At 42.6% G+C, this 27,716-nt stretch overlaps 1 protein-coding gene across 4 annotated transcripts in view; it reads left to right on the top strand.

Annotated features, from left to right (window-relative positions):
• Window positions 1–27,716, top strand: part of LOC137383874 (cadherin EGF LAG seven-pass G-type receptor 2-like) — a 329,833-nt gene that overhangs the window by 219,888 nt on the left and 82,229 nt on the right. For all 4 annotated transcript variants that reach the window (XM_068057224.1, XM_068057223.1, XM_068057222.1 and 1 more), the window contains exons 6-9: window positions 5,208–5,365; window positions 9,075–9,238; window positions 9,753–9,878; window positions 27,305–27,471. In XM_068057224.1, the coding sequence (XP_067913325.1) occupies window positions 5,208–5,365; window positions 9,075–9,238; window positions 9,753–9,878; window positions 27,305–27,471 (615 nt within the window). The remainder of the gene's footprint in view (window positions 1–5,207; window positions 5,366–9,074; window positions 9,239–9,752; window positions 9,879–27,304; window positions 27,472–27,716) is intronic.

Here is a 27,716-nt window from a genome sequence, read left to right as displayed (position 1 = left end):
ATCACTATACAAAAATAACAGCAACAGAGGAGACTGCACTAACTACATGGGCATTTCACTCCTTAGCACCACAGGGAAGACCTTTGCTAGGGTCATACCTAAAAGACTTCATTTAATTGCAGACTGAGTGTACCCGGAAGTGCAGTGCGGTTTCCGTGTCAGCAGATCTACTGTGGATATGATCTTCTCCATATGCCAGCTACAAGTGAAGTGTAGGGAGCAGAGTATACCCCTTTACCTTACTTTTGTAGATTTCACTAAGGCATTCGACACTATCAGCAGAGAAGGCTCCACAAGATTTTGGAAAAGTTTGGCTGTCCACCGAAGCTCTTCAGTCTCATCTGCTCCTTCCATGACAACATACACTGCACTGTACAGTTTGATGGCTCCACTTCCGACAGTTTCAAAGTGAAGAATGGAGTGAAACAGGGTTGAGTCTTGTCCCCCACTCTGTTTGGCATCTTCTTCTCCATGCTCCTGACCTTCGCCTTCCCTGCAGATATGGAAGGAGTCTACTTGCTCACTAGGTCAGACGGCAAGCTCTACAATCTTTGAAGGCTGAAAGCAAAGACAAAATCACATCACGTCCTGATCAGAGAACTCCTCTATGCTGATGATGCTGCACTAGTAGCTCACATGGAAATTCAGCTACAAAGACTCATGGACTGTCTCTCCCATGCCTGTAACTTGTTCTGTACATATATCAGCTTATAAATGTCATTTTTGGGAATGCTAAGAAAATCACTGAGTAGATGCTCTGCAGACATTGCAAGATACAGAGGAAATTCTGTATATACAGTCCTAACTGACATTGTGTAATAACTTATGGCACAGTGTTGGACCTGTACTAATAGCCTCACATGTCTTGGCAAATACTGCCGACTTGTGCCATTTCCAGGCTTTGGAACCAAGTTAATCTGCAGTGGTCTAGAAATGCAGGTTTATTTGTTTGACCAGGAGGGGGACACACTCTTTCAAGCTAAATTCAATTCATAGTGTCTATCAAGTCAGTCTTCTACAAAAAAAGGCCATATTTCTTGCCATCCCCATCTGTGTTTCATCTGGATAATCCAACGTGCAAAGAAATAACTAAATTTATACCAAGTCCTTTGTTTAATGTGTATGAATCAGGGTTGCATTATCTTGGAATAATACAGCTGCAGATAGTTCAATATTGCCCTGTTGCATATCCCTAACAAGTTGTGGTAAATTAAGCAAGATTAAAGCAAACTAAGCCTTTGTGTTATATAATGACCAAGTGAGTGCACTGATGTCCCATTCATTGTGACAAAAGGTGGTACAACATGAGCTTGTGCCAGTGATTTCCCATGTGGTGAATTGCTGATTTCTGGGCACTGAGGAAAGGGAAAACTTGAGCGCAAGTTGAACTATGCTACTGTTGTCTACGTCCTAGGAACCAGCTATAGAGCATGATTAGCAGTGGTCTTAAATGGCAGCCCAACTTTCCAATGGTATGTGACACACGGGAAAGCTAAAGTAAGCAAGAAAAAGAACTAACAAATAATACATGCCATACAAGACAATATTCATTCTTTTTCATTTAATCAAGTATATATTTTGGGAAAGGTAGCATAGCATTTTACGCATGATTCAGTTGCTGGACAATAAAATCATTGCAATTTATAAATTTCATTTGTTAAAGAGCTTGGAATGGCGAGAAGCAGAATCCAAAGTCTAAAGTGGCTTTGAACAGGGCACTTTTATATTTATTGTAAGAAACTCTGATTTGAAGAAAATGTCATAATTGTCACATATCTGTGAGTTTTACAAAGTGTGAGCTCTGTGTTTGTTTCTACAAATAAACATTGTCTCCCACTCGAGTTTAAAATTCTCATACTTGATTTCAGATTCCTCCATGGCCTTTGTCCCTCTCTATCTGTGTAACCTCCTCCATCCCTATAACCCTCCAAGATCTTTGCGCTCCTTCAATTCTGGTATCTTTCACATCCTAAATTTTCATCACTATTTTCATCGCAGCTGGGCCTTTAGCTGCCTAGGCCCTAAGGTCTGAAATTCTTACCCTAAACCTCTCCACCTCTCTACTTCTCTCTCCTCCTTTTAAGATGCACCTTAAAACCTAGCTCGATGATCAAACTTTTGCTTACCTCTTCCAATATTTCCTTTTGTGGCTCATGTTGAATTTTGTTAGATAATGCTTTTGTGAAGGACCTTGATATGTGTTACTACTTTAAAGCTGCCATATAAATATCAATTGTTTGTGTATCCCAAATACTTCACTTGCTTTTTCACTCGTAGCTGTATGGTTTATATCAACCCTCCCTGGTGCAGGGACTGATGTGTTCCACTGCCACTGCAGGACAATGCAAAACCTGCCCTACTCTCACAAATGCAATAAAATACCCACGTGATGGCTTCCCATCTCATGAAATGAGATAATTTCTACACAGTGATAGGCGGAAAGAAAAGCAAAGGAAGCATATGAGAGGCATACAGTATGAATGCGATAGAGATTGAGAGGAGAGAGAGAGAGGGGGGAGAATGGAATGTAGAATGAAGTTCCAATATTTCAACTATCTCCAGGCCCCAGAATCTGTTATAAGGTTTATTGAAAGTAAGTAGTGCAACTATATTGGTCACAGTAATGCCCTTATCGAAGTTTCATTTTTATTCATAGAAGGAGCAGAGCTGCGACTTCAGCATTACCTACCAGCCTTAGTCTGGAGAAAGTCCATCGCTGGGAGACTGCAGGGACCAGCAGAAAGGGTTGGAATTCTTGATGCCTGGGAGTAGCAGGAATGGGGCCTGGAGCTTTGGAGATGGGCAGGGCAAGTTCGTGGCCAAGGGATGAATGGGAAATTGTCATGGCAATTGTCTCGCACAAAATTATTTTGTTTTTGTGGCTGAATCAATCAGAAAAGAAAGGCTACAAATATTGTGCTGGCACTTGATTGGCCCCTGATTCTTGGATTGGACTCGTCAAAGCGACACTAGGGCCCAGATTTTCAAAGGACAGTGGGGTCGGGAGTTGGAGTGGGCGCGATTTGAAGATCGCAGTCCTGGAGGTCGTCTCTGGAATCCGACGCCCCCAGGGCAGTCCGTGATTTTCAAATTCAGGGCAGGATGTAGGGAAATGAGAAGTCGCTCGCCTCTGATTAAGAGTGTATTAAGCTCCTTTAGGAGTTTGTTAACGGGCCGGGGATGTCAGCACCGCAATCTTTGAAGGTGATTGAGGTGAACTCGAACAGTTTGGTGCACATTAGCGCACAGCTGTTGGATTCGCTGCGGGGTGAAGGGAAAGTTTTTTTAAATGTTTAACATTACAGTGAGTCCTGGTATCCTATGTGGGAATGTGCACAGTACCTTTGTTTTGGCTGTTTCGCCTCCGTTCCATTTTACATTTGGTGCCTTCCCTCTGAGGAGCTGCCTGCTCTCCTCGACCAGGCAGCAGCAGGCCCCATCGTGGCTGCCACTTACCTTTGCCTCGGCACCAGGCAGGCAGCCCCCACATCCTGGGAGGCGCTCAGCAACCTCTAACTGGGCGCTGAGCTCACCTTCTGCCCAATCAGACAATTCGCATTTATAAAGCGCGACACGTGTAACGCAGTGGCAACGCAGGGTCGGGACCCGGAAATTATCTGGCCATTGGGTTTCTGACCCAGGATTGAAAATCAAGCTCGAGATTCTTCCATGCATTTCCGAAATAATCCATTCCTATATTCTTCAACACAAAACCTTAAATTAGGTTTATAATGGTTTTTGATTTTTAAAAAATAATTCTTAGACTTAAGCGAGTGGCGCTGAGGGTCATACCAGGGGAACGGCCAGGGTGAGAGAGACTGAGCTTTTTGTTGGGGACTAGGGCATCAAAGGTGGAAGTAAGGCTGCGCTTGAGCAAATCAGTCACTGCAGAAATGTTGTGTTGAACGGCGGGCTGGAGGCTAGCTAGTTGAACTTTTGAAAGTGCAGTTGTAAGTGAATAGGGGGATAGTTTTATTCTAGGGACGGATACAGAATGAGGTAGGATTGGATCGTGGGAGGGGGATGGGGGTGGAGAGTGATGCAAGGAAGTGATCAGAGATGGCCTTATCTGTAGTCGATACGATGGTACTAGCAAGACCATGTGAGTTGACAAGGTCGAGGGGTGTCCATGAATATGGGTTAAGAAGTTTGCATGCAGGAGAGATTTAGGGAGGAGAAGAGGGCAGTGAACTCTGAGGAGAGAGAACAAGATGAGTTGAGATAGAGATTGAAATCACCGAGGATGAGAAGTTGCTTGGTGCAGAGGCTGAGGGAGGAAAGCAATGAAGACATCGCGGTAATAAAAGTTTTATCATACTTGGGAGTGTGGTAGAAAACGATGATTTTGAAAGAGGGGTGAGAAGGGTGGAACAAGGGGAGATGCTCGAAAGCGGAGATGCTCGAAGGAGGAGAAAGTGCCAGAGGAGTAGGGGGTCAGGCCAAGGTGTGATCTGCTTTTACAAATTAAATCAGTGGGGGCAAGTTAATTTTGTGACATTTGGCTGTTTTTCTACACTGAAATAGTTTTCTCTTGTGGTCTTTCAAGTGTGTGCACTTAAGCTGAGATTTCCAAAACTTGTTTCATTTGAGATTTTAAGCATCCATCTCTTTGGAGAATTATGAGCCAAAAACAGAAGCTGGTGTCCTAGACCCATGTTTAAGGATAGGATTAGTCTTTGAATTAATTTTCATTAATTGACAGCATTCAATTGGTGCACTAAATTGTTGGAAGGCACTTCAGTCAGAACAAAAGCTGAATGTGACACAATGTGCTTCTCCATATGTTTGAGATCTACCCATGCATACTTTGTAAAACAGTTTTATGTGGGCTGATTTCTTTTAAATTTAATTAACATCAAACCATTATGTTGAAGTAACCATTAAAAATTCTGAGCTCCATCCATTTTGTGCACTAAAATACTGGACTTCAGACCATGCTTCTGTTCTGTTTGGGCCAGATTTTGCCTGAGCAGGGTATCCCGGGGCATTACTTAGACCTAAAATTTTACCGAGCTAATGGTAGACCAGTGCCAATTGGCCAGCAACTTATGGCGATTCTCAATTCATGTGGTATCTCTCCCTCATCATACATTTCTGGCCAATTTGCGCATGAATAATGGCGTGCAACGTTTAGACACTTGCAACAAAATCTGTCCCTATAATTTTGTGATAATTTACTACAAAATATACTTTTTTTTTCTCTACAGCCAGTTATTGGGAAGTCAGGCGTTCCTCAAGGACCTTCTGAGCAAAAGGTTGCTGTGGTCACTGTTGATGACTGTGACACTTCTGTTGCATTGCGCTTTGGCAGTTTTATTGGGAATTATTCCTGTTCAGCTCAAGGAACTCAATCTGGGTCAAAAAAGTAAGTTTTTTTTTTAATAAAAGAAATTAGTTCATGAAAATGCTTCCCTTTGTTACCACTGGCTATGATTAGTTTTCAAACTTTATTTACAGTGGCGCAGTGGTTAGTACCGTAGCCTCACAGCTCCAGCGACCGGGTTCAGTTCTGGGTACTGCCTGTGCGGAGTTTGCAAGTTCTCCCTGTGACCGCGTGGGTTTCCGCCGGGTGCTCCAGTTTCCTCCCACAGCCAAAGACTTGCAGATTGATAGGTAAATTGGCCATTTTAAATTGCCCCTAGTGTAGGTAGGTGGTAGGAGAATGGTGGGGATGTGGTAGGGAATATGGGATTAATGTAGGATTAGTATAAATGGGTGGTTGTTAGTTGGCACAGACTCGGTGGGCCGAAGGGCCTGGTTCAGTGCTGTATCTCTTAAAAGAAAAAGAATGGCTCCTGAGTACAGTGGATTGGACAGGAAATTCCAGGTTTAGTCAAAAGCAACAGCAGCTTGCACTTATACAGCATCTTTAATATAGAAAAATATCCCAAAACAGGATTTATAATCATCTTGAAAAGAATAAGTTCATTAGCGATAGTCAGCACGGTTTTGTGACGGGTATGTCGTGCCTCACAAATCTTATTGAGTTTTTCGAGAAGGTGACCAAACAGGTGGATGAGGGTAAAGCAGTGTATGTGGTGTATATGGATTTCAGTAAGGCGTTTGATAAGGTTCCCCATGGTAGGCTATTGCAGAAAATACGGAAGTATGGGGTTGAAGGTGATTTAGAGCTTTGGATCAGAAATTGGCTAGCTGAAAGAAGACAGAGGGTGGTGGTTGATGGCAAATGTTCTTCCTGGAGTTTAGTTACTAGTGGTGTACCGCAAGGATCTGTTTTGGGGCCACTGCTGTTTGTCATTTTTATAAATGACCTGGAAGAGGGTGTAGAAGGGTGGGTTAGTAAATTTGCGGATGACACGAAGGTCGGTGGAGTTGTGGATAGTGCCGAAGGATGTTGTAGGGTACAGAGGGACATAGATAGGCTGCAGAGCTGGGCTGAGAGATGGCAAATGGAGTTTAATGCGGAAAAGTGTGAGGTGATTCACTTTGGAAGGAGTAACAAGAATGCAGAGTACTGGGCTAATGGGAAGATTCTTGGTAGTGTAGATGAACAGAGAGATCTTGGTGTCCAGGTGCATAAATCCCTGAAGGTTGCTACCCAGGTTAATAGGGCTGTTAAGAAGGCATATGGTGTGTTAGCTTTTATTAGTAGGGGGATCGAGTTTCGGAGCCACGAGGTCATGCTGCAGCTGTACAAAACTCTGGTGAGACCGCACCTGGAGTATTGCGTGCAGTTCTGGTCACCGCATTATAGGAAGGATGTGGAAGCTATGGAAAGGGTGCAGAGGAGATTTACTAGGATGTTGCCTGGTATGGAGGGAAGGTCTTACGAGGAAAGGCTGAGGGACTTGAGGTTGTTTTCGTTAAAGAGAAGGAGGAGGAGAGGTGACTTAATAGAGACATATAAGATAATCAGAGGGTTGGATAGGGTGGATAGTGAGAGTCTTTTTCCTCGGATGGTGATGGCAAACACGAGGGGACATAGCTTTAAGTTGACAGGTGATAGATATAGGACAGATGTCAGAGGTAGTTTCTTTACTCAGAGAGTAGTAGGGGCGTGGAACGCCCTGCCTGCAACAGTAGTAGACTCGCCAACTTTAAGGGCATTTAAGTGGTCATTGGATAGACATATGGATGAAAATGGAATAGTGTAGGTCAGATGGTTTCACAGGTCGGCGCAACATCGAGGGCCGAAGGGCATGTACTGCGCTGTAATGTTCTAATGTTCTAAAAAGACTTCATAGAGGTGTAAGGAAAACAGACGTAGAGCCAAAGCAAGAAAAATTAAGAGGGGTGACCAAAAGCTTGGTCTAAATGGTTGGCTTTAACAAGGGTCTTAAAGGAGCAGAGGGAGGTGGAGAGGAAAAGGGATTAAGCAAGTGGATTTTAGATGGCTAACGACATAGCTGCCATTGGTGAGGCAATGAAAGGGGATTCAAAGGAGGCCAGAGACACAGAAACATGCAAAAAATAAACCCACTGCCTGCTGTAGTTCTAAGCTTGACCAATCAGAAGATCTAAAGTTCGAGTTAACTGAGTAAAGAAGTTTTTAAAAAAAGAGGACAAAATACTGAACACTGACTTTCACAATCTGTGTTATTTTGGTGTCAACAGTAACCACCATCAGTATTAAATAAAACATATTGGAAAATCCAGGCTCAGGTCTTCACAGGCTAAGCATAACCATCGTGCTCCAGACTGCCCTTCAAGCAGTGCTGTGGGATATCCATTATTGTAATATTTCAGTGTTGAGCTTGTTGATTGTATGATTACATGTATTTTGGCATCTCACCAGATGAAAGAATCAGTAAATATGACTAACTGCCAATTGTTTTCTTTGATTCTATGCTTACCACAAAGTAAGGGAGATGCCAGTAACATATCATCCAGCCACACTACTTCAGGCTCATTGCATCATTCATAATTCTATTCCATGAAGGACTGCATTTTAAACACAATTGAATTAGCTTTATTTATAATCTCAGCATGTTCTACTAAATTAACCCACCCACATGTATCTCGGGTAGATATTTGGAGTATGTGTTTGTTTTGACTATGTTCTGTGAGGTCACACCTAGTGTATTTACTTTTCTTCTCTTAAAGTGACTATAGTAAAGAAATCAATTGAAAGGAGAATACTTGCACTAGTGGTACAATTTTTTTTTTCTTTTTGTTTGTCCCATTCTCTTCTGCCCTTCCCAAAGGTGGTGCACTCCACTAGCTAAGCTTCTACATCAGTCTAGTCTGTGTGTATGTGTGTTGTTTATGACTGTCAGCAGGCAATTTGATTAGAGAGAATTACAGCCAAACCCACTGACTGATATCTGCACATTCACCCCGTGGCGATAGCCGCCCCACTGGGAAGGACCCCCCACCACCCTTCACCCTGTCACTGGGGCCTGCTTGACTGGTGGCACTGCTAGTACTGCAGAGCTGCTGGCCCTCTGAGTGGCTGGCACCTCTGGAAGTGGGAGCTCGTCCCTTAAAGGGACGGCATCCCCGACGGCGGGCAGTTAATTGCCTGCCTGCCATGAAATTCCAATGGGGGTCCGACAGGAGGCTGAGGTGGGTTCTCCCCCTCCGCCTTCTGGCCCGCTGCCCGGAACCTCATCACTGGAATGAAAATCGGCCCAGTGCTTCCTCTGTTAATTGCATTTCATCTCTTTCATGCGTAAAATCAGACAATGTTGCTTTATTTTTATTCATGCACCTTGAATGTTAATATAAGAACAAATTTTGGGGATTCTTCCCTTTAAATTCCATTATGGCCAATAATGGAGGTTTCACTGAATGCATGATTACGGTATACACTGCTTCTTTATGTTTGCAGATTCCTTCTGACATCGAATGCACTCTCCATGTTTAAATGAAAACATATCTGGCCTGTAATGCAAACACAGAGGTTTTCTTTCTGAATTGTGGAACAAAAATTTTTCCTTAGCACTATCCATTCTTTCAGTTAAAAGTTGGCCTATTATTACCTATGCTTTCTTATGTGTGTGTGGCTTTGCCCACATGTGATAATCTGAGAGTGATAAAACTCAAATCTATGGATGAAGGATCTTGTATCAGGAGAAATAAAGGCTGCTACTTTCTCCGGTTTTGTTTCTCAGGTCCCTGGATTTGACCGGTCCTTTACTTCTTGGTGGAGTTCCAAACCTGCCTGAAGACTTTCCTCTTCAGAATCATGAATTTATGGGATGCATGAAAAACTTGTTTATAGATAACCAGCAAATTGATATGGCAGATTTCATAGCAAATAATGGCACTGTATCAGGTGAGTTAAAGAACCCAATATGGTGCAACAAATTGGAGTTCCCAATGCATTGCTCCATATACTTAGTAAACCATGAGGGGAAAAGCTGCAATCGGAGAAGAAAAATATAAGGAAGAGGCATCTCGTGTGGTCAACCCAGGAATAATATTGGCAGAGCCGAGAACCAAGATTCCTTTCTTGCTTCCATATGAGAAGGAAAAACCTAACAGAGATGAAAAAAGTATATTTAAAGGCAAAAATAATAATGCCTTAAAATTAAGTTAAATGGGAATGTATATGTTAAACCTTATAAGTGTTAAGACAATGCCAATTATTTTAGTGGTTTACTTTTAAAAATCTAAATCGTCCTGGGGAAGGAGAAATCATCTGCTTTCATTTTTGGAATGAAAAGGAGCACTGTTTGTTCTGTCTGTTAAGAACAAGCTTAATTCTTACTCTTGTAATGAAGGAACGGATGACGCTCTGTTATGCATGTGTCAGTAAAATCAGATGTACACTATTTTTCCTTCTGTAGGGTGCTCTGCAAAGTGGAATTTCTGTGATTCAAACACATGTAAGAATGGAGGGACTTGTGTGAACAGATGGGAGACCTTCAGTTGTGAGTGTCCCCTGGGCTTTGGAGGCAAGAACTGTGAGCAAGGTATGGATGCAGATGCACAACCTAAGCAATGCATTTATTTGATTAAAAAGTTGTCTGAATTCTTTATTTGTTGGTAGTCTCCCCATTAACCAGCCTCTCTCTCAATGTAGGGGTTTGATCTTACTCCTTAGTGGTCAGATTCTGACTTTTCTCTCTTGGATAGCCAGGCCAAAATTTATTACCATGCTTTCAACACCATCCATTATTGGGTTCAGTTGGGCAGGAATGAGGGGATGGGAGCAGAACTGAATCATTCAGTTGAGATATGGCAATGAGATTAGCAGAGACAGTTAATGCTAGTTTGTGAGATAAAGAAGGAAATCTCTTTTTGGGTCATTTTCAAAAGGCAAGTGTTAAACAGGATTATGCATGAATGGGCTACAGACTTTCTCGATTTCCATTTTATATGTTGTGGATGTATTGCATACAGATTTGCAAAAGGAGTTTGTTGAGGTGTTGCTTTGTTAAGTTTTAAGGGGAATGTGGCAGCATCAGAGCAAGTTGGTTTAAGGACAGAAAACAGCGAAAACTGATTAATAGATATTTCTTGGACTGGAGGGATGTTAGTAGTGGGGCTTCACAGTGGTCAATATACCTTTACTGAGGTACAGTGCCCAAAGCTGAACACAATACTCCAGATGGGATGGAGGCATCACTTCCTTACTTAAAGGCGAACATTCCACTAGATGATATGGGTCAGGTGACCTCCTCGTGTTTTGTAAAATTCTACGATTCAATATAAGAATTTCATGGTATGATGTATGTTATAAAATGCAAAATGTTTATTTCCCAAGGGTACTGGTTTAATTTGAGTAGACTGTAGTTGATCACTCTCAATGGATATAATACCTTTGCAGGGAAGGCATGTTTCTGTCTTCTGTTTGTTTGTTTGTTTGCTTGTTATTAATGAAGATTAAAGTTCAATATTGTGTGAATCACATGAAATGTATTTGAATTCCTCCTAACCCTCTGACTACCAGCTGACCTTGAACCAGTACAGTCTGGTTTATTCAGCAAGGCGAGAGTTAACATGTAGAGAATTAAAAGTATTGTAATCCAAGCATAACGGCAGGCTTCCAAGAGTTCGAAAAGTTTACAAAATGTATTCATGTGCATGCAGCACAGCAGATGGGTGCATAGTGAATAGTGCTAAGCCGCTCTCTAAAACCTATCCGTGGATCCAGTTACAGTGCACCTGCCTCTTGCGTGATGGAGTCCGTCTTACTTTGAAAACAATCCTTCAAAAGAAAGCAAAATAAAACCTTGTTTTATAATGAGAAAATATTCCAAATGAGTTTCTGGATTGTTTCATCACATACTTTTTATTTCAGATGGTAAATTATAAGCACGGCACATTATTACCAATAAAGACCCCAGTTTTGCCACCACAGGCTCCATCAGCTTTGCACACTTGTAAATAATAAAAGTTGTAATATTTCTCCTTTTCTGTAAACTCGAAAAATACATTGACATCATTTTATATGGATATTTTCAGTACTGATTATTCCACTCACTGGTACAGAATTCTTTGAAAATAGAAGTAAAGACATCCTTGAAATAATAGACTGGCACAATGCATCAAATTTCTGAGCTTAAATATCGAACATTTTAATTGCAATATTTAACTGTAGGGCATTTCAATCTCAGGATGTTATTGTCTTTTGCTGAGTTAGCGGCTCTTAATTGCATCAGTGATGGGGCACCATTATTGGCCTCAGTGCCCCAGGTTAAGGAATTGTTCCTGATATCTATCTACTGGCCCTTCCTGGTAAGTTTGACGAGTGCAGACATCAGGTGATGAGATTGGACTTGATGGTGATGCTCCACATGATTGAATAACCTACAAATGTGGAGATGGTGGTGCAGTGGTAATGTCACTGGATTAGTAATCCAGTGGCTCAGGCTAATGCCCTGGGGACATGGGTTTAAATCACACCATGGCAGCTGGTGGGATTTAAATTCAATTAACGAATAAAATATCGCATTGAAAGTTAGTCTTAGTAATGGCGCCATGAAACGATTGCTATAAAAACCCTTCTGGTTCACTAGTGCCCTTTAGCGAAGGAAATCTGCCATCCTTACCTGATCTGACCTACATGTGTCTCCAGACCCGCAGCAATGTGATTGACTCTTACCTGCTCTCTGAAATGGCCTAGCAAGCCACTCAGTTGTCCAGGGCAACTAGGGATAGGCAACAAATGCTGGCCTTGCCAGCAATGCCCACATGCCATGGAAGAATAAAAAAGAAAACATTCTCACTGTGTCTAAAAAAAGGACGGGGTACCAAAGTAAAATTCTAACCCAGTGTGAGCCAGCTTCTTCAGAAGGGAAGGCAAGAAAATAGAGATAAATCATTCATGGACAATAATGAGTGATTCCAAAGCAGTAATCTAATTGAATTTAAATAATATAACCCATGAAACAAAAACTTGATAATTTTTATAACTGTTGTCAAACCATAGTGAAATTACTCCGGAATCTATTATTTATATTGTAAATTTTTAGTATCTATTATTGTAGATGTGTGATCTTGGTCTCTGGTGTACGATAATATGGAAGGTTAATGTTGATGTCTATTCGCCAGTAAAGATTCTCCTAGTATGCTATCCAATATGGAAGGTTTTGTTACTAAAGGAGGTCCTGTCAAAGGGCTCAAAATGAATAGACAATATAGCCTATAAATTAGGTTGTGCAGCACCCATTTTTCAGGCTCTAGTTGCCGTAGTCCCCAGTATGGAGGGCAGGAAGCGAACACATATTTCCGACCAGGAGTGCTGAAATTGGGAAAGGGATAAAAAGAAGCATCCAGGGCTCGCACATAAAAGAGGTGCTTGGCTCTTTGCCTTATCAACTAAAGGGCCTAAGGCAAAGAACAGTACAGCACAGGAACAGGCCATTCGGCCCTCCAAGCCTGTGCCGATCTTGCTGCCTGCCTAAACTACCACCTTCTGCACTTCCGGGGCCCATATCCCTCTATTCCCTTCCTATTCATATATTTGTCAAGACCTGTTTGAGGATCCCATTGCAAGATTGGTTTGCTCTGAGGCAGGCTGTGTTCAGTAAAACTAGACCTGGGATCGCTCACTACTTACAAGGTAGGGTTTTGAAACATGTTTACCTGAATGTAGAAGCAGGAGGAGCAGAAGTGCTCCTAACCCCACATTTAAAGAATACATACAGGCCATTGTTGCTCAGCAGCACCCCACCACCATCCCACTCCCTCAATTGCCAACGGTCTCTTCGAGCATCTAATCACCCCAGCTTCCAAGCCACCCCATCCTGGCCTCTGATCCACCCCATCCGGCCTTCCATCTCCCTCCCCAGCCTCCGAGTATAAATCTGAGGCCATCTTGCAGAGGCTTTATAGTGTTCTGATCACGTTGCACCTGGAATACTGTGTTCTGTTCAGATCATTGACTGCTGTACTCTTAGCATTCCATAGACTGCTCTGCCTGTGCTGGGATGAGGAAGTATTACCACAGGACACGCGCGATGCCAATATCATCACCTTCGATAAGAACAAGGGTGACCGCGGTGACTGCAACAACTACCGTGGAATCTCCCTGCTCAGCCTAGTGGGGAAAGTCTTTGCTCGAGTCATTTTAAACAGGCTCCAGAAGCTGGCTGAGCAGGTCTCCCCTGAGGCACAGTGCGGCTTTCGAGCAGAGAGATTCACCATTGACATGTTCTCCCTTCGCCAGCTACAGGAGAAATGCCGTGAACAACGGATGCCCCTCTATGTTGGTTTCATAGATCTCACCAAAGCCTTTGACCTCGTCAGCAGACGTGGTCTCTTCAGACTACTGGAAAAGATCGGATGTCCCCAAAGCTACTAAGTATCTTCACCTCATTCCATGACAATATGAAAGGCATAATTCAGCATAGTGGCGCCTCATCAGACCCCTTACCTATCCTGAGTGGCATGAAACAGGGCTGTGTTTTCGTACCTACACTGTTTGGGATCATCTTCTCACTGCTGCTCTCACATGCGTTCAGGTCTTCAGAAGAAGGAATTTTCCTCCACACAAGATCAGATGGCAGGTTGTTCAACCTTGCCCCTCTTACAGCGAGGACCAAAGTATGGAAGGTCCTCATCAGGGAACTCCTCTTTGCTGACGATGCTGCATTAACATCCCACACAGAAGAGTGTCTGCAGAGACTCATCGACAGGATTCCGGCTGCCTGCAATGAATTTGGCCTAACCATCAGCCTTAAGAAAACGAACACCAGGAGACAGGACGTCAGAAATGCTCCATCCATAAATATTGGCGACCACCCTCTGGAAGTGGTTCAAGAGTTCACCTACCTAGGCTCAACTGTCACCAGTAACCTCTCTTTCGAAGCAGAACTCAACAAGCGCATGGGAAAGGTGTCTGCTGCTATGTCCAGACTGGCCAAGAGGGTGTGGGAAAATGACACACTGACACGGAACACAAAAGTCCTAGTGTTTCAAGCCTGTGTCCTCAATGCCTTGCTCTACAGCAGCGAGGCCTGGACAACGTACGCCAGCCAAGAGCGACGTCTCAACTCATTCTATCCTCGCTGCCTCCGGAGAATCCTTGGCATCAGTTGGCAGGACCGTATCTCCAACGCAGAAGTCCTCGAGGCAGCCAGCATCCCCAGCATATACACCCTACTGAGCCAACGGCACTTGAGGTGGCTTGGCCATGTGAGCCCCATGGAAGATGGCAGGATCCCCAAGGACACATTGTACAGCGAGTTCGTCACTGGTATCAGACCCACTGGCTGTCCATATCTCTGCTTTAAAGATGTCTGCAAACCCGACATGAAATCCTGTGACATTGACCACAAGTTGTGGGAGTCCGTTGCCAGTGATCGCCAGAGCTGGCGAGCAGCCCTAAAGGCGGGGCTAAAGAATGGCGAGTAAAAGAGACTTAGCAGTTGGCAGGAAAAAAGACAGAAGCACAAGGGGAGAGCCAACTGTGTAACAGCCCTGACAACCAATTTTATCTGCAGCGCCTGTGGCAGAGTCTGTCACTCTAGAATTGGACTTTATAGCCACTCCAGGCACTGCTTCACAAACCACTGACCACCTTTAGGTGCTCACCCATTGTCTCTCGAGATAAGGAGGCCAAAGAAGAAGGGTTCAGATCATTGAGGTATAATGAAAAACACCCAAACTCTGAAGCAGTGCAAAAAGGCCATGAGGTACTTTGTGTCAGAAGACTGCATTATGAAGAAAGGTTAGAAAAATTGTTCAGTCTTGAAAGAAAGCTGAAGCAAGGGGAGCATCTGGAGATGTATAAAATATGAACTGAAATAGAAAAAAATATTCCTAAACAATATTTCAAGTTAAACTACAACTGCAGAGCAAGGAACTAAACTGTGACAAAAGACAAATTCAAGAGGATTTTGTTTGACAACATTTTTTGGTTGAACGTTTCAGTGAGAAAATCATGATTTTGGACCACAGGCAGTAGGGTTACATTCATCTTGAAGTGCCATTAAAAATTCTGTGGCCACTTAGCATTTGATCACTCCTGTCTGTTGCAGCCATTAACATAATGTACTGGGTCTGACTAATTTGTACAGCCATAAATGAAAAGCTGTGCTCATGCAGCAGAGAAATATAGAAAGTCTGAATTGTGAAGCAGAGAATTCAGGAAGGAAAGATGGAGTAGGGAAGAGAAAAAAGGAAATGAAGGCACGAGGGGCACAGCAAGAATTGAATAATGCCATGTTCCGGAGCATTGAGGCTATTTGAGCTCAGCTGCAACTCTGCTGAATAGGATAACTGTTTATTTTCTTTTATGGTCACTAAGAGGGCAAAATTAACTGAGTTTGTGTTTTTAAGCCCTGTTTCTCTTAAATGTTCACAAAATCAGCATGACCTAAACCTCTTTTGCCAATCTCTTTCGCAAACAGAACAGTTAAGGAGGTACAGGAATGGTAGCTCACGTTCCTGGTTAAAGGTTTTCAGATGCGGTAGAGAGGGGGATAAAAATGGAGGGGGATGGCAATTTTGGTCAAAGGAACAATTACAGCTGTGAGGACGGATGATATGTTAGAAGGTTCATCAAATGAAGCCATATGGATTGAGCTAGGGAACAATCACACCGCTGGGAGTGTACCATCGACCTCCAAACAGTCAGAGGGAGACAGAAGAGCAGATATGTAGGCAAATCTCTCAGAAGTGCAAAAAAAAAGGGCGGTAATAGGGTATGTTAACTACCCCAATATTAACTGGCATAGTTTTAGGTGACAGGAATTGAGGGAGCAGAATTCTTGAGCTGCATTCAGGAGAAATTTTGGCCAGTATGTAGCAAGTCCAACAGGAGAGGGCGCAGTTTTGGACTTAGTTTTAGAAAATGAAGCTGGGCAGGTGGAAGGAATGGCAGTGGGAGAACATTTTGGTGGTAGTGATCATAATTCATCCAGTTTTAACATAATTATGGAAAAGGACAAGGATAGAACAGGAGTTAAGAGTTCTCAGTTGGGGCAAGGTCAATTTTACTAAGCTGAGGAGTGATTTAGTGAAAGTGGACTAGAAACAGCTACTTGAAGGTAAATCAGTGTCAGAGCAGTGAGAGGCATTCAAAGGGGAGAATCAAGGGGTTCGGAGTAAACATGTTCCCACAAAGAAGCGGCCAAATCTAGAGCCCTCTGGATGTAAGGAGCTTACAGGGTAAGATAAGACAGAAAAGGAAAGCTTATGTCCGACACCAAGAACTGTATACTACAGAAAGCCAAGAGGAGTATAGAAAGTCGAGGGGTGAAATCAAAAAGGAAATTAGGAAAGCAAACAGAGGGCATGGATGAATATTGGCAAACAAAATCAAGGTGAACCCAAAGATGTTTTATCAATACATTAAGAGGAGGAGGATAACTAAGGGAAGAGTAGTGCCCATAAAAAACCATAAAGGTAACCTATGTGTAAGGTTGGAAGATGTTGGTATAGTTCTTAATGCATACTTTGCATCTGTCTCCACAGATATTGTAGTTAAGTAAGAGGGGTATGAAGTATTGGATGTGATATTGTTACTACTAGGTGAGGAAGGGGTCTAGGGCTCCCTGCTCTGCCTTTTCCTGGTTTGGCCGTGACAGGGTTTAACTTTTAAAACGGTGTTTTTAGCTTCTCCTCATTGAGTCCTTGCTCACTGCTCTCTAACTGTAATTGTGAAGGAACCAACCAGACAGATTTTCTCAGATCTAAACAAGAAAGGTGTAAGTTTATTAACCTTAAAACTCTAACTTAATTAAAACTACTAAGGATATGCACGCAACCACACTCGCATGCATACACGATAAACACGCACACAAATAGATACAGAGGAGGAGAAGGTTTGAAGTAGTTGATGGAATTCAGTTATTGGGTTTGCTGTGAAGTTTTTGATTGAAGTTAAGTCTTGCAGTTCTCGTTTGTGCCCAGTGCACACTTTCAAACTTGTATCACTGGTACCAGAAGGCTGCAGGGGTCTTCTGTCTTGAGGCTTAGGTTACTTCTGTTGGTCTCTGGAACTTTGCGTGAAAGAGAGACAGAGAGAGACCTTGGCCGTAATTTAATCATAGGCAGACGGGAGCTGGTCACCGACTGAAAAGTCGATGGCGAACCAGCTTCCACCTCGCCTGGGGATCCGACCCATATTTTGCGGGGCCTTGGGCTTCAATTGTTCTGAGGTGGGACTTCCACCCGCTTGAGGTATGAAGTCCCGCCTAATGGAGCTGTCGACCAAACAGTGGGCCGGCAGCTCCTAGACCCAGCAGCGCCATCAGGAGCGGTGGCCACTGCTAGGACTACAGTCCAGCTGGAAGTAAAGGTATTAGGGAGCCTGGAAGGCAGTTAAGTTATGGTTGATTCGCTGGGGGTAATCGGCCGGGCCCCGGTAAGGCAAGGTTGGTCATTTGGGGGCAGAGAGAGACGTGTTGGGAGTGGTTGGGGTAACGGGGGCGGCCCTCTATTGGGCACAGGGTGCCTGATCGTGAGGCCCCTCCCCCCCCCCCCCCCCCCCGGGACGGTCGGGAGCCACCTGCTTTTGGCGGGTGAAGGCCCTTAAGTGGCCTGGGGCAGGTGGGCCATTTTTTGCCGCCACCGCCCTGCATAAAGTGGCAGCAGAGGAGGAAGCCGGTCAGGAAGGGCTCCTGGAGCCTCCCGCTCCATTTTACGCCACACCCCGCCACCATCCCACTCTTTGGGGTGGTGTAAAATTTGGCCCCTTGCTTTATTTTGGTCTTCAAAAGCAGTCTGCCTCAAAACTTTACTGTGAAGACAATGCAATCAATTCCCAGGTTGGCCAGCAGGTTAGTCATGTGTCTAGCTCTTTGTTTGAAATGGCATCGCCTGCGAGGTTTGTTGATTCTTCAAAGCTTACCAGACAAGTTCAGTGGGGGAGAGGGTGGAATGTTGGCTCTTACACAGACAATGACTCTCAATGTCTTTTGCTCATCACTATTGACAAATCCATCTGGCTAATTGAATCAGGGAGTACTCCCATTGTCTCTCGAGGCAACTGTCTCTCAGAATGCAAACGTGCAGCCATGTTTTCAGCCACCGCTCTGTGGTCTTTTTAAACAAGTTATTTTCAATGCCCAGTAGGCATTCAAATAGTGTTCCATATGACAAAATTAATATGTTTCCATTTGGCTGGTGTGATTTCCTTGCAATATACATAGGGACCCTAGAGAGGAAGTATTAATGGGGTTAGCATCCTTGAAAGTGGATAAATCACCAGGGCCGGATGAAATGTACCCTAGGCTGTTAAAAGAAGTCAAGGAGGAAATAGCAGAGGGTCTGACCATCATTTTCCAGTCCTCACTGGATATATGCGTCGTGCCAGAGGATTGGAGGACTGCTAATGATGTACCTTTGTTTAAAAAGGTAGCGAGGGATAGACCAAATAATTACACGCCAGTCAGTCTAACCTCAGTAGTGGGCAAATTATTGGAATCTATTCTGAGAGACAGGATAAATTATCACTTAGAAAGGCACGGATTAATCAAGAATAGTCAGCATGGATTTGCTAAGCAAAGACCTTGTCTGACTAACTTGATTGAATTTTCTGGAGAAGTAACAAGGAGGATTGCTGAGGATAGTGCAGTTGATGTGGTCTAGGTGGATATTAGCAAGGCTTTTGACAAGGTTCCACACAGCAGACTTTTTTTTTAAAAGCCCATGTGATCCAGATAAATGTAGCAAGCTGGATACAAAATTGGCTCAGTGGCAGGCAACAAAGGGTAATTGTTGACGGGTGTTTTTTGCGACTGGAAGGCTGTTTCCAGTGGTGTTCCACAGGGCTCAGTACTAGGTCCCCTGCTTTTTGTGGTATATATTAATGATTTTGACGTGAATCTAGGAAGCATGATCAAGATGTTTGCAGACAACACAAAAATTGGCTGTGTGATTGATAGCGAGGAGGATAGCTGTAGGCTGCAGGAAGATATCGATGAACTGGTCAGGTGGGCAGAAAAGTGGCAAATGGAATTCAACCCAGAGAAGTGTGAGGTGATGCATTGGGGAGTGGTCAAACAAGGCAAAGGAATACACGATTAATGGGAGAATACTGAGAGGTGTAGAGGAAGTGAGGGACCTTGGAGTGAATGTCCACAGATCCCTGAAGGTAGCAAGACAGGTCGATAAGGTGGTTAAAAAGGCATATGGAATCCTTTCCTTTATTAGTTGAGGTATAGGATATAAGAGCAGGGAGGTTATGCTGGAACTGTATAAATCAGTACGTTGGCCACAACCAAAGTACTGTGTGCAGTTCCGGTCACCTCATTACAGAAAGGATGTTGTCTGGACTGGAAAAATGCAACTATGAGGAAAGATTGGATAGGCTGGGGCTGTTCTCCTTGGAACAGAGAAGGCTGAAGGGAGATTTAATTGAAATGTACAAAGTTGTGAGGGGTCTGGATAGAGTGGATGTGAAGGGTCTGTTTACCTTATCATAGAGGTCAGTGACTAGGGGGCATAGATTTAAAGTGATTGGTAGAAAGATTAGAGAGGAGATGAGGAAAAGGTTTTTCACTTAAAGGGTGGTGGGGGTCTGGAACTCACTGACTGAAAGGGTCGTAGAGACAGAAACCCTCAACTCATTAAAAATGGTCTCTGGATATGCACCTCAAGTGCTGATACCTGCAGAGCTACAGACCAAATGCTGGAAGGTGGGATTAGGCTGGGTGGCTAGTTTTCTGGCCAGTGCGAATGTGTTGGCCAAGTGACCTCTTTCTATGCTGTAAACTTTCTATGATTCTAGATGAAACCAAGATGTTGGTGAGTGAAAATATCAGACTGCTATCTAGCAAAGGATATCCTGAGACTAAGGATGAAATACTTTTAGTTGGGATAATAGTGGGGAGGCTAATAGAGGACGTATCTGATATTTGATAAACTTGATTTTGGAGTGCTTCTTGCTGTCAAAGTGCTTGGAACAATGACATGTTTAATTTCTCCAGTATTGTCATTTTGATGGTTGCTATGCAGCCATAGCAAGTTGGTGACAGTATCAGTCTAATTCAGGGGTTGTTCTCGTACATACACAGATTCAATTGTATGTTAAGTGCATTTAGTACCAGGTCAGGTTTCCCCATTAGGGGCTCTGATCTTTCCTATTGCTAAGGCATTAGAGCCCCACATCAGCATCTCAAAACATTAAAAAGAAGCAAAGGAGAAAGAAAGAAACTGCATTCATACTATGCCTTTCAAGACATTCCAAAGTGCTTGACAGCCAATAATTACAGCTAATGAGGGCAAAGAAAAAAATCCATCATTTTTTTGAGATGCTGGGTGCTTGCAGCTTTTCAGTACCTCACCCAAGTTGACCACCCATCAAGTTTAAGCCTTGATGGTGGGTCTGAGCAACTTATTTTACCTTGGGAAATATCACCGCCAAGTTTAATCCTCTCAGTAACTGATGGTCAGGTACTCATACTTCCAGTCAATTTCTTTTTTCCTCTGTTTCCCAAGCTCAGGGATGGTGAGGCTAATTTTAGCCCCTTATGGCCACCCAGACTGATGCAGATTAAACCTTCCTGTTATCTGTATGGCTCTGAACCACACCAAGTGAGCATTTATCCACTGATCCACTGGAGAGGATGGTTATTTTTAACACCAGAGAGCTAGGAAGTGCTGTATTAATTATAAGGAAGTGTATTGTTTATCCAGAACACAATGATAAAACTCCAGAACCATTCGGCTATCGATAGTTAACAGGCTCAGATGAAGCTGTATTAATGGACAGTTGAGCTTGCCAAATTCACTTTTGCAACAACTGGAGAAAGGAAAAGTTTTTCTGGCATTTAATGTTTCCTTCTCAGCAGCTGCTTCCGCCAATTCTAATTTTACAAAGCTGTTAGGTCTGATTCCACAAGCTGACCTATTGGAAACTCGGGTCAAATGATTTGCCATTAATTGTAAAACAATAGCGGGCACTATGGAGATTCCCTGGAGACAGTCATACATATAAGGAGTTAATGATTTACATCTGTGTTTGGGTTTTGTGTGTTGATATCGAGAAGTTTAGCTGTCCAGTTTCCTCTGCTGCAGCTGTTTGCTTTTGGATGTGGTGCTGCTATTCGAGAGAATAGCACAGTTTATGCAGGATCTGCACTAAGGAGCACAGTTCCCCTCCAAGCCACGCACCATCCCGACTTGGACATATATTGTTGTTCCTTCACTGTTGCTGGATCAAAATCCTGGAACTCCTTCACTAACAGCACTGTGGGTGTACTCGCACCAGATGGACTACAGCGTTCAAGAACGCAGCTCACCACCACCTTCTCAAGGGCAATTAGAGATGGGCAACAAATGCTGCCCTAGCCAGCGACGCCCACATCCACAATAATTACAAATTTGTTCTTTAGACAAGAGGGCAGCCAGGTTAAAAATATGCACCCATGCCACTTATCCTGTGGGGAGCATCAAAGCAGCTGAAGTTTGGGTGCTTATCATCATCAATGGAATTAAAAGTTTGGGTGATTATTGTCAAATTAATCTGAAATCATTGTGTGAAATAACATTAATAGGAAAGGTTGTACTCGATAGCTAGACAAAGTATTGATCAGGATTCCGATCATTATTCAGGGTTTTATGTTTCACATTGTCGCTAACTGATTTTTGGCTGATTTTTTTTGAAGTCTAGTTTTGTTATATGTTATCTAGTTTTCACATGTTACTTGTCTAGACTATTGGATAGTCAACCTTCCCCCAATCCTCTAGGAATTGAAGTCTTGAATGTACAAGTCCTGTTTCTTTTAGAATTTTCTCTTGTGTAGTTCTTGCTATATCAATCAATGGAGTTAATTTTAACCCTACCCACCTGGCAGTAACAATGCAGTTGGGCAATTAAAACCAAATGAGTTAGCCATCCATTCAGAACTTGATAGTCAAAGGGTAGGAATTACTTCCTACACTGCTAAAGCTCACCCTATTGTTGGGCCAACTTAGACAGTTAACGGCAGTGCCCAGGGAGATGAATTGTCCTGCTTTACCAGCTAGGAGGAATGTAAATCAGTTTGTAAAGAAAGCAATGCTGAAAAAAAAAACAACAGAAATCTTATTGCTCAAAATATTAAACAAGACTTTGATCCATAAATTAAATAGATTACAATCAGGTTCCCATTTAAAATAAATTATGTGTTTTCTTGTCTTGTACAGGCAATTGAATACGACAAAATCCGTATGAAAATTTATTTTGTTTAAGAGGGAAATTAATTTGCACACTCAGGATTATGAGGCCATAGACAGCCATGTAGGCTAGGATTAAACTGAGCCAGGATGAATCCCTTTGGATATGAACATATGGAACATTCTGAATGGATCCTGCATTGGAGAATGGCTCACAACAAAACCAGTGTAACAAAGCATTAGACAGAAACAGTTTTATTCGAACCATATGGTGACTGACACCACTGTGTAAAAGATTGATTAAATCTGTACGGTTTGCAACTATTCTGGAAAGTTCAGCAGCATTGTCTTCTATTTTACTTAAGGAAAACTTAGAAAATGGGTACACAAGTTATGGCAAGAAACAGATGTAGAGGTGCTTCTCCCTGCCCCACAAGGAAATTCCTGCCCTGAACTTTTAGGATACTTCCTCCCCATTCAGGTGGAGATTGCCCAGGCTACCCCTTTACCCTATCAATGCTCTAATCAGCCCTCCAAACAAGATTTCTTTTTTTAAAATCTTCCTTTTTGTGAGTTCAAGCTTCTTGTCAAGCCTGGACCCCATTGGTGGGGTTTCACATGCTGCCTTGTGGAGGTCAGTATACCTCATTTCTCTTGGTACCAAACTGGACCGAAACTCTCTGCCCTTGATACATCGTTTGCATGGGAAAAATGGAAGTTCCGCACTTTAGAAGACAACATGATGACTGTCAGAAAGAATGGAGACCCAATTTAACTGGTTCTCTCCCAGTTCCTTGACTGCTTCAACAGTGTCCCAACAAAGCTATGGTAGACCCCCATGGAATTTTGAGGTTTAAATGTATCCAAACAGGTAAATTTTGACTTTATTTTTAAAAGTACGCACAAACATTTTAACAAAATTCAGCAATAGATGTGATGAGTCCCAAGGTTGACTAAGTGCTATCAAACAATATATCTATGCAATTATATGCTTTTGACTAACTTATCGCATAATTTTATATAAAATGATTTATGTTTGACTTCTCACTCACTTACTAATTGCCTGTGTTTTAAGCTTTAAAACTGTAAGTTGGAGATAGATTAAGAACATTTTATAAAATTTGTGTAGAAATGAAATTTTGCTCCAAATAACACAATGAATAAGGATTCTGGCTGTTGTTCATTATCTCCACTCATGATGTCACTGGAATGTGACCCCATCCACAAATAAATGAGCATCATCACATACACATATAGGAGCATAGGAAATGTTAGATGAAAAAATACCACAGTCGATCTAGTTCACCTTTCTCCATCCTGGTAGATGTATGATACAAATCTAATGAAGTTGCTGACTAATTCTATCAATCAATCCCATATTAACTAGTCTACAATAGACCCAGATATGAGGCAGGGAAGCCCCCAGTAAAGCAAAGCTTTGGGAACCATAGGCCAGAGTCACCTGTTCCTCCCAAGCATGCTGCATTTGCCATATGCCATGTGACAATACTTCCTGTTACTGTTTTATCTTCAATAGGACTTATTTTAGTTGACTTTCTGTTACAGTAAACTTATAATAACCTTACTGAATGCATAAAGCAGAACCAAGTATGCTAAGTACTCATTCTGTGTTGCATCTTTTTCATTAAATTCAACATCACGTCAAACATCAGATTGCCAAATTTGTAGTGTCACAGAATTAGATTGCTCTATTAGTTCCCCAGTGAGGGTGTTTGAAATGTAAGCTAACTTAATAAATGTTTATTATGGTGACACAGTGGCGCAGTGGTTCGCACCGCAGCCTCACAGCTCCAGCGACCCGGGTTCAATTCTGGGTACTGCCTGTGTGGAGTTTGCAAGTTCTCCCTGTGCTCCGGTTTCCTCCCGCATGCCAAAAGACTTGCAGGTTGGTAGGTAAATTGGCCATTATAAATTGCCCCTAGTATAGGTAGGTGGTAGGGAAATATAGGGACAGTTGGGGATGTAGTAGGAATATGGGATTAGTGTAGGATTAGTATAAATGGGTGGTTGATGGTCGGCACAGACTCGGTGGGCCAAAGGGCCTGTTTCAGTGCTGTATCACTAAACTAAACTAAATGCAAAGTGACATTGATTGGACAATTCAACTTAAGGGTTACTCTCACATGAAAGCCCAAAGTCCTATCAAGGTTTTCTGGCAGATGATTCAATTTTCCTTGGGAGAGTTTCTTGTACTAGGGTCAAAGGTGAATGGGTGTTTGAATTATTCTTAAAGGGCTGAATTTTCCCAGCCCATTGGCAACAGGCCAGGAGGTAGGGGAAGGTGTTGGTATGGGAAGGTGTTGGTATGGGAGCCTGAAGCCTTCCCGATGCCATGCCATATTGCCCGCATCAGGAAGGCCCACTCTGAAACTAGGGGGTCTGGGGGGAGGGACCTCACTAATGGGCACTCCATGGGCCACGGAGGGGACCCCTTGTGGCAATGACCACGTTTTGCTTCAGAAAGGAGGATGTCACGAAGCTGTGCCACCTGCTACAGTCACAACTGGAGCTTCAAACCAGGGCATTGACAGCACTACCTGTGGCTATCAAGATCACCAAGGATCTCCCTATCTCCTTCCTTCCAGATACTGTCTGAACCAGAACCTCCAATGTGAAATCAGGGAACCTGGGTGCCATGTTTGGAACTCTGGCAGGCATTAGTATTTTATAATCCTGGCACCTTCTGGAGACATGAGATATAACCAGGGCCTGTAATAATTCTGGAAAGAGTTCCCTGTTGGTTGTTCGGGCACGTTGCAAATTTATCTAGCTATCAGAGCAAGTGAAAACGTACTGTGGTATAGGGAGCTTAGGCTCACCTGCAAGTGCAGACTGAGACATGGAAGCCAAAAATATCTAGAGTTAAGAAAAGATAAAAGAACACAAAAACATGACTAGTATCACCCTGCAGATCTTCATAGTTCCAAAGAATGGTTTTCAACACCAATAAAAGAGATTACATTTTGAACAGTCATCATGAGGAGGGATTCAAAGAGGATAGTGTCACTGAGGAGCCAAATTGAAACAAACAATGGATTCATTTTGTATGGCTCAACATCCGTTGATAAACAAAGAAAACCCATTTAGAATGGATATTGCCCATTGAATACGATGCCTGACTTTTGTCGCATGCAGTTACTCATATTGGCCACCATTGGAATTTCAACATAACCTTCCCTGCCATCTACCCCCACCCTCGGGAAATAGTTTCTTCGAAAAAATAATCGGGCTTATCCTAATATCTCACAAAATAGAGATAGAAATAACTGTCTCCATCATGCTGGCTTCACAGCTTCTGATTCTGTCCCAAACACTCAATGTAAAAAGTTGCCTTGTATCTCTCGTGAGAGAAGGCAGTGCTGTGTCTGAGAAAGTCTTTTTATGTTTTTCACTCAGACTCAATATTAGGTCATATAAGGATCAGGCTGGATGCATGGTCATCTTCCTCTGCTCCAGCCCAATCAATGAAACACCTTAACCTCAACTTTAGAAGGTCTTTCCAAATCATTAGGGTACCATATTCATTCCCTACACCTTAAAGTTTAATTTGGTGTTGAACCAGGGCTGTTTTGTATTACCAAGTGTTTTAAGACTTTCCCAAGCTCATTTCACTATGATTGGAAGCTTTCATGCCATTGGCTTTGGTTATCATTTGTAAACAGTGAATGTACCAAAGAGACCCCTACTGTGAAAAAGATATAGTTCTCCACTCCAATAGCTAGGTTAGTTAATGCACTGATATTGGGCAACACCAGTTGAAAATAATGCAGGTTTCAGTTCATGTCTATGCTTGAATTAGTTCCTGGCCAAATGAAGCTAAAGCCAGGCATGGGTTCTTTTCCTGTTAGTCATCCAGCAGCCTCTCATGGAACTGCATATAGGTGGACGTCAGGTCAGAGGAGGAGAGGATGATGATTGGTTGCAATACCCTCCATGTGGAATTGCCTAGCAATGCTACTACGGACACATGAAAAGTGGCCAGTTGAATGAGGCTCAGCAAAAGTCAACACTTTCAAGAGAAGGGGGAAGTGAGAATCTTGGCTGAACAAAAAAGGAGGGGAATGCATTTTTTTACTTCTAGGTTGTTTGACTTCATTCAATTATGCTTTTTGACAGAGAAGTGAGAGGACAAACTAAACTGAATTTTCTCCTCGAGTGCCAACAGTGCTGTGGTTCAAGCAGGATAGATTGAAGGCTTGGAAGTTTTGTTCTTTTCCCTCTATGGTGGAATATCTCTTTTTCCATGGGACTTTCTAGTCAGAAGACTATGTAAGAATTAAAGAAACTCATTGTACCTAATCACTAACTGATTTATCTCATTTGTTCTTTTCTTTATTCAACCTTTGTGCCCAGTATCATGAATCTGGGGCCTTCATCTTGGTTTTTCAATTAAAAAAGAACAAGTAATGGGCAACTCTGATGGTTGAGCTAATGGACTTGGGTTAATCTAAAATAAAAATGAAAAATGTTGGAAATGCTCAGCAGGACTGAAAGCATCTGTGTAAAGAGAAACAAAGTTAACCTTTCAGGTCGATGACCTTTTGTCAGACACTTAAGCTAATGTGAGTGAAGGTAAGCTAATGTGTATTGACTGCCAGGCCTCTTACATTTTCCCCAATTTCAAAGTGCATCTTCCGAAATGTAAGAAGAATTTGCAGCACAGTGTTCTATACATGAATGAACTCTTAAAATTTGTGAATGATTTATTTAGGTTGCTAGTTATTAATAGTGCTATGAATTGAAATGTAACTTTACAGTTTGGTTAGTGTTTCATGTAAACCTCCCATAAGAATACAGTAGTGAACTGATGTTATTTTTGTTCCAGTAATGGCCAGTCCCCAACGGTTTGTGGGTAACAGCCTCATTTCATGGACTAATCTTGTCAGCACAATCACTTTGCCCTGGTACATTGGGTTGATGTTCCGTACACGGCAGGCAACTGGGATCTTTTTCCGAGCAGATGCTGGTCAGTTCTCAACAATCAGCATTCAGGTTGGTAATTTCAGACACTGCCATCTTTTTTCAAAGCTTTACAGATTATTTGTGTGGAGATATATATGTATCCTAATAGCCTGTGTAACCTGGAAGAAACATCACAGAACAGAGAATTAGGTGGGTTGTTGGCGCAATACTTTAAACCTTCTCAGAATGTCTTGTGTTATCTTTTGTTCACTAACGTAAACTATCAGGAAGAATGTTGATGTGTTAAAAATGAAAACAAAGGCAAAAGAATACAT

Source organism: Heterodontus francisci, chromosome 25 (genome assembly GCF_036365525.1).
Source record: "Heterodontus francisci isolate sHetFra1 chromosome 25, sHetFra1.hap1, whole genome shotgun sequence".
Classification (NCBI taxonomy): domain Eukaryota; kingdom Metazoa; phylum Chordata; class Chondrichthyes; order Heterodontiformes; family Heterodontidae; genus Heterodontus; species Heterodontus francisci.
This window is presented reverse-complemented; position numbering and strand designations above follow the sequence as displayed.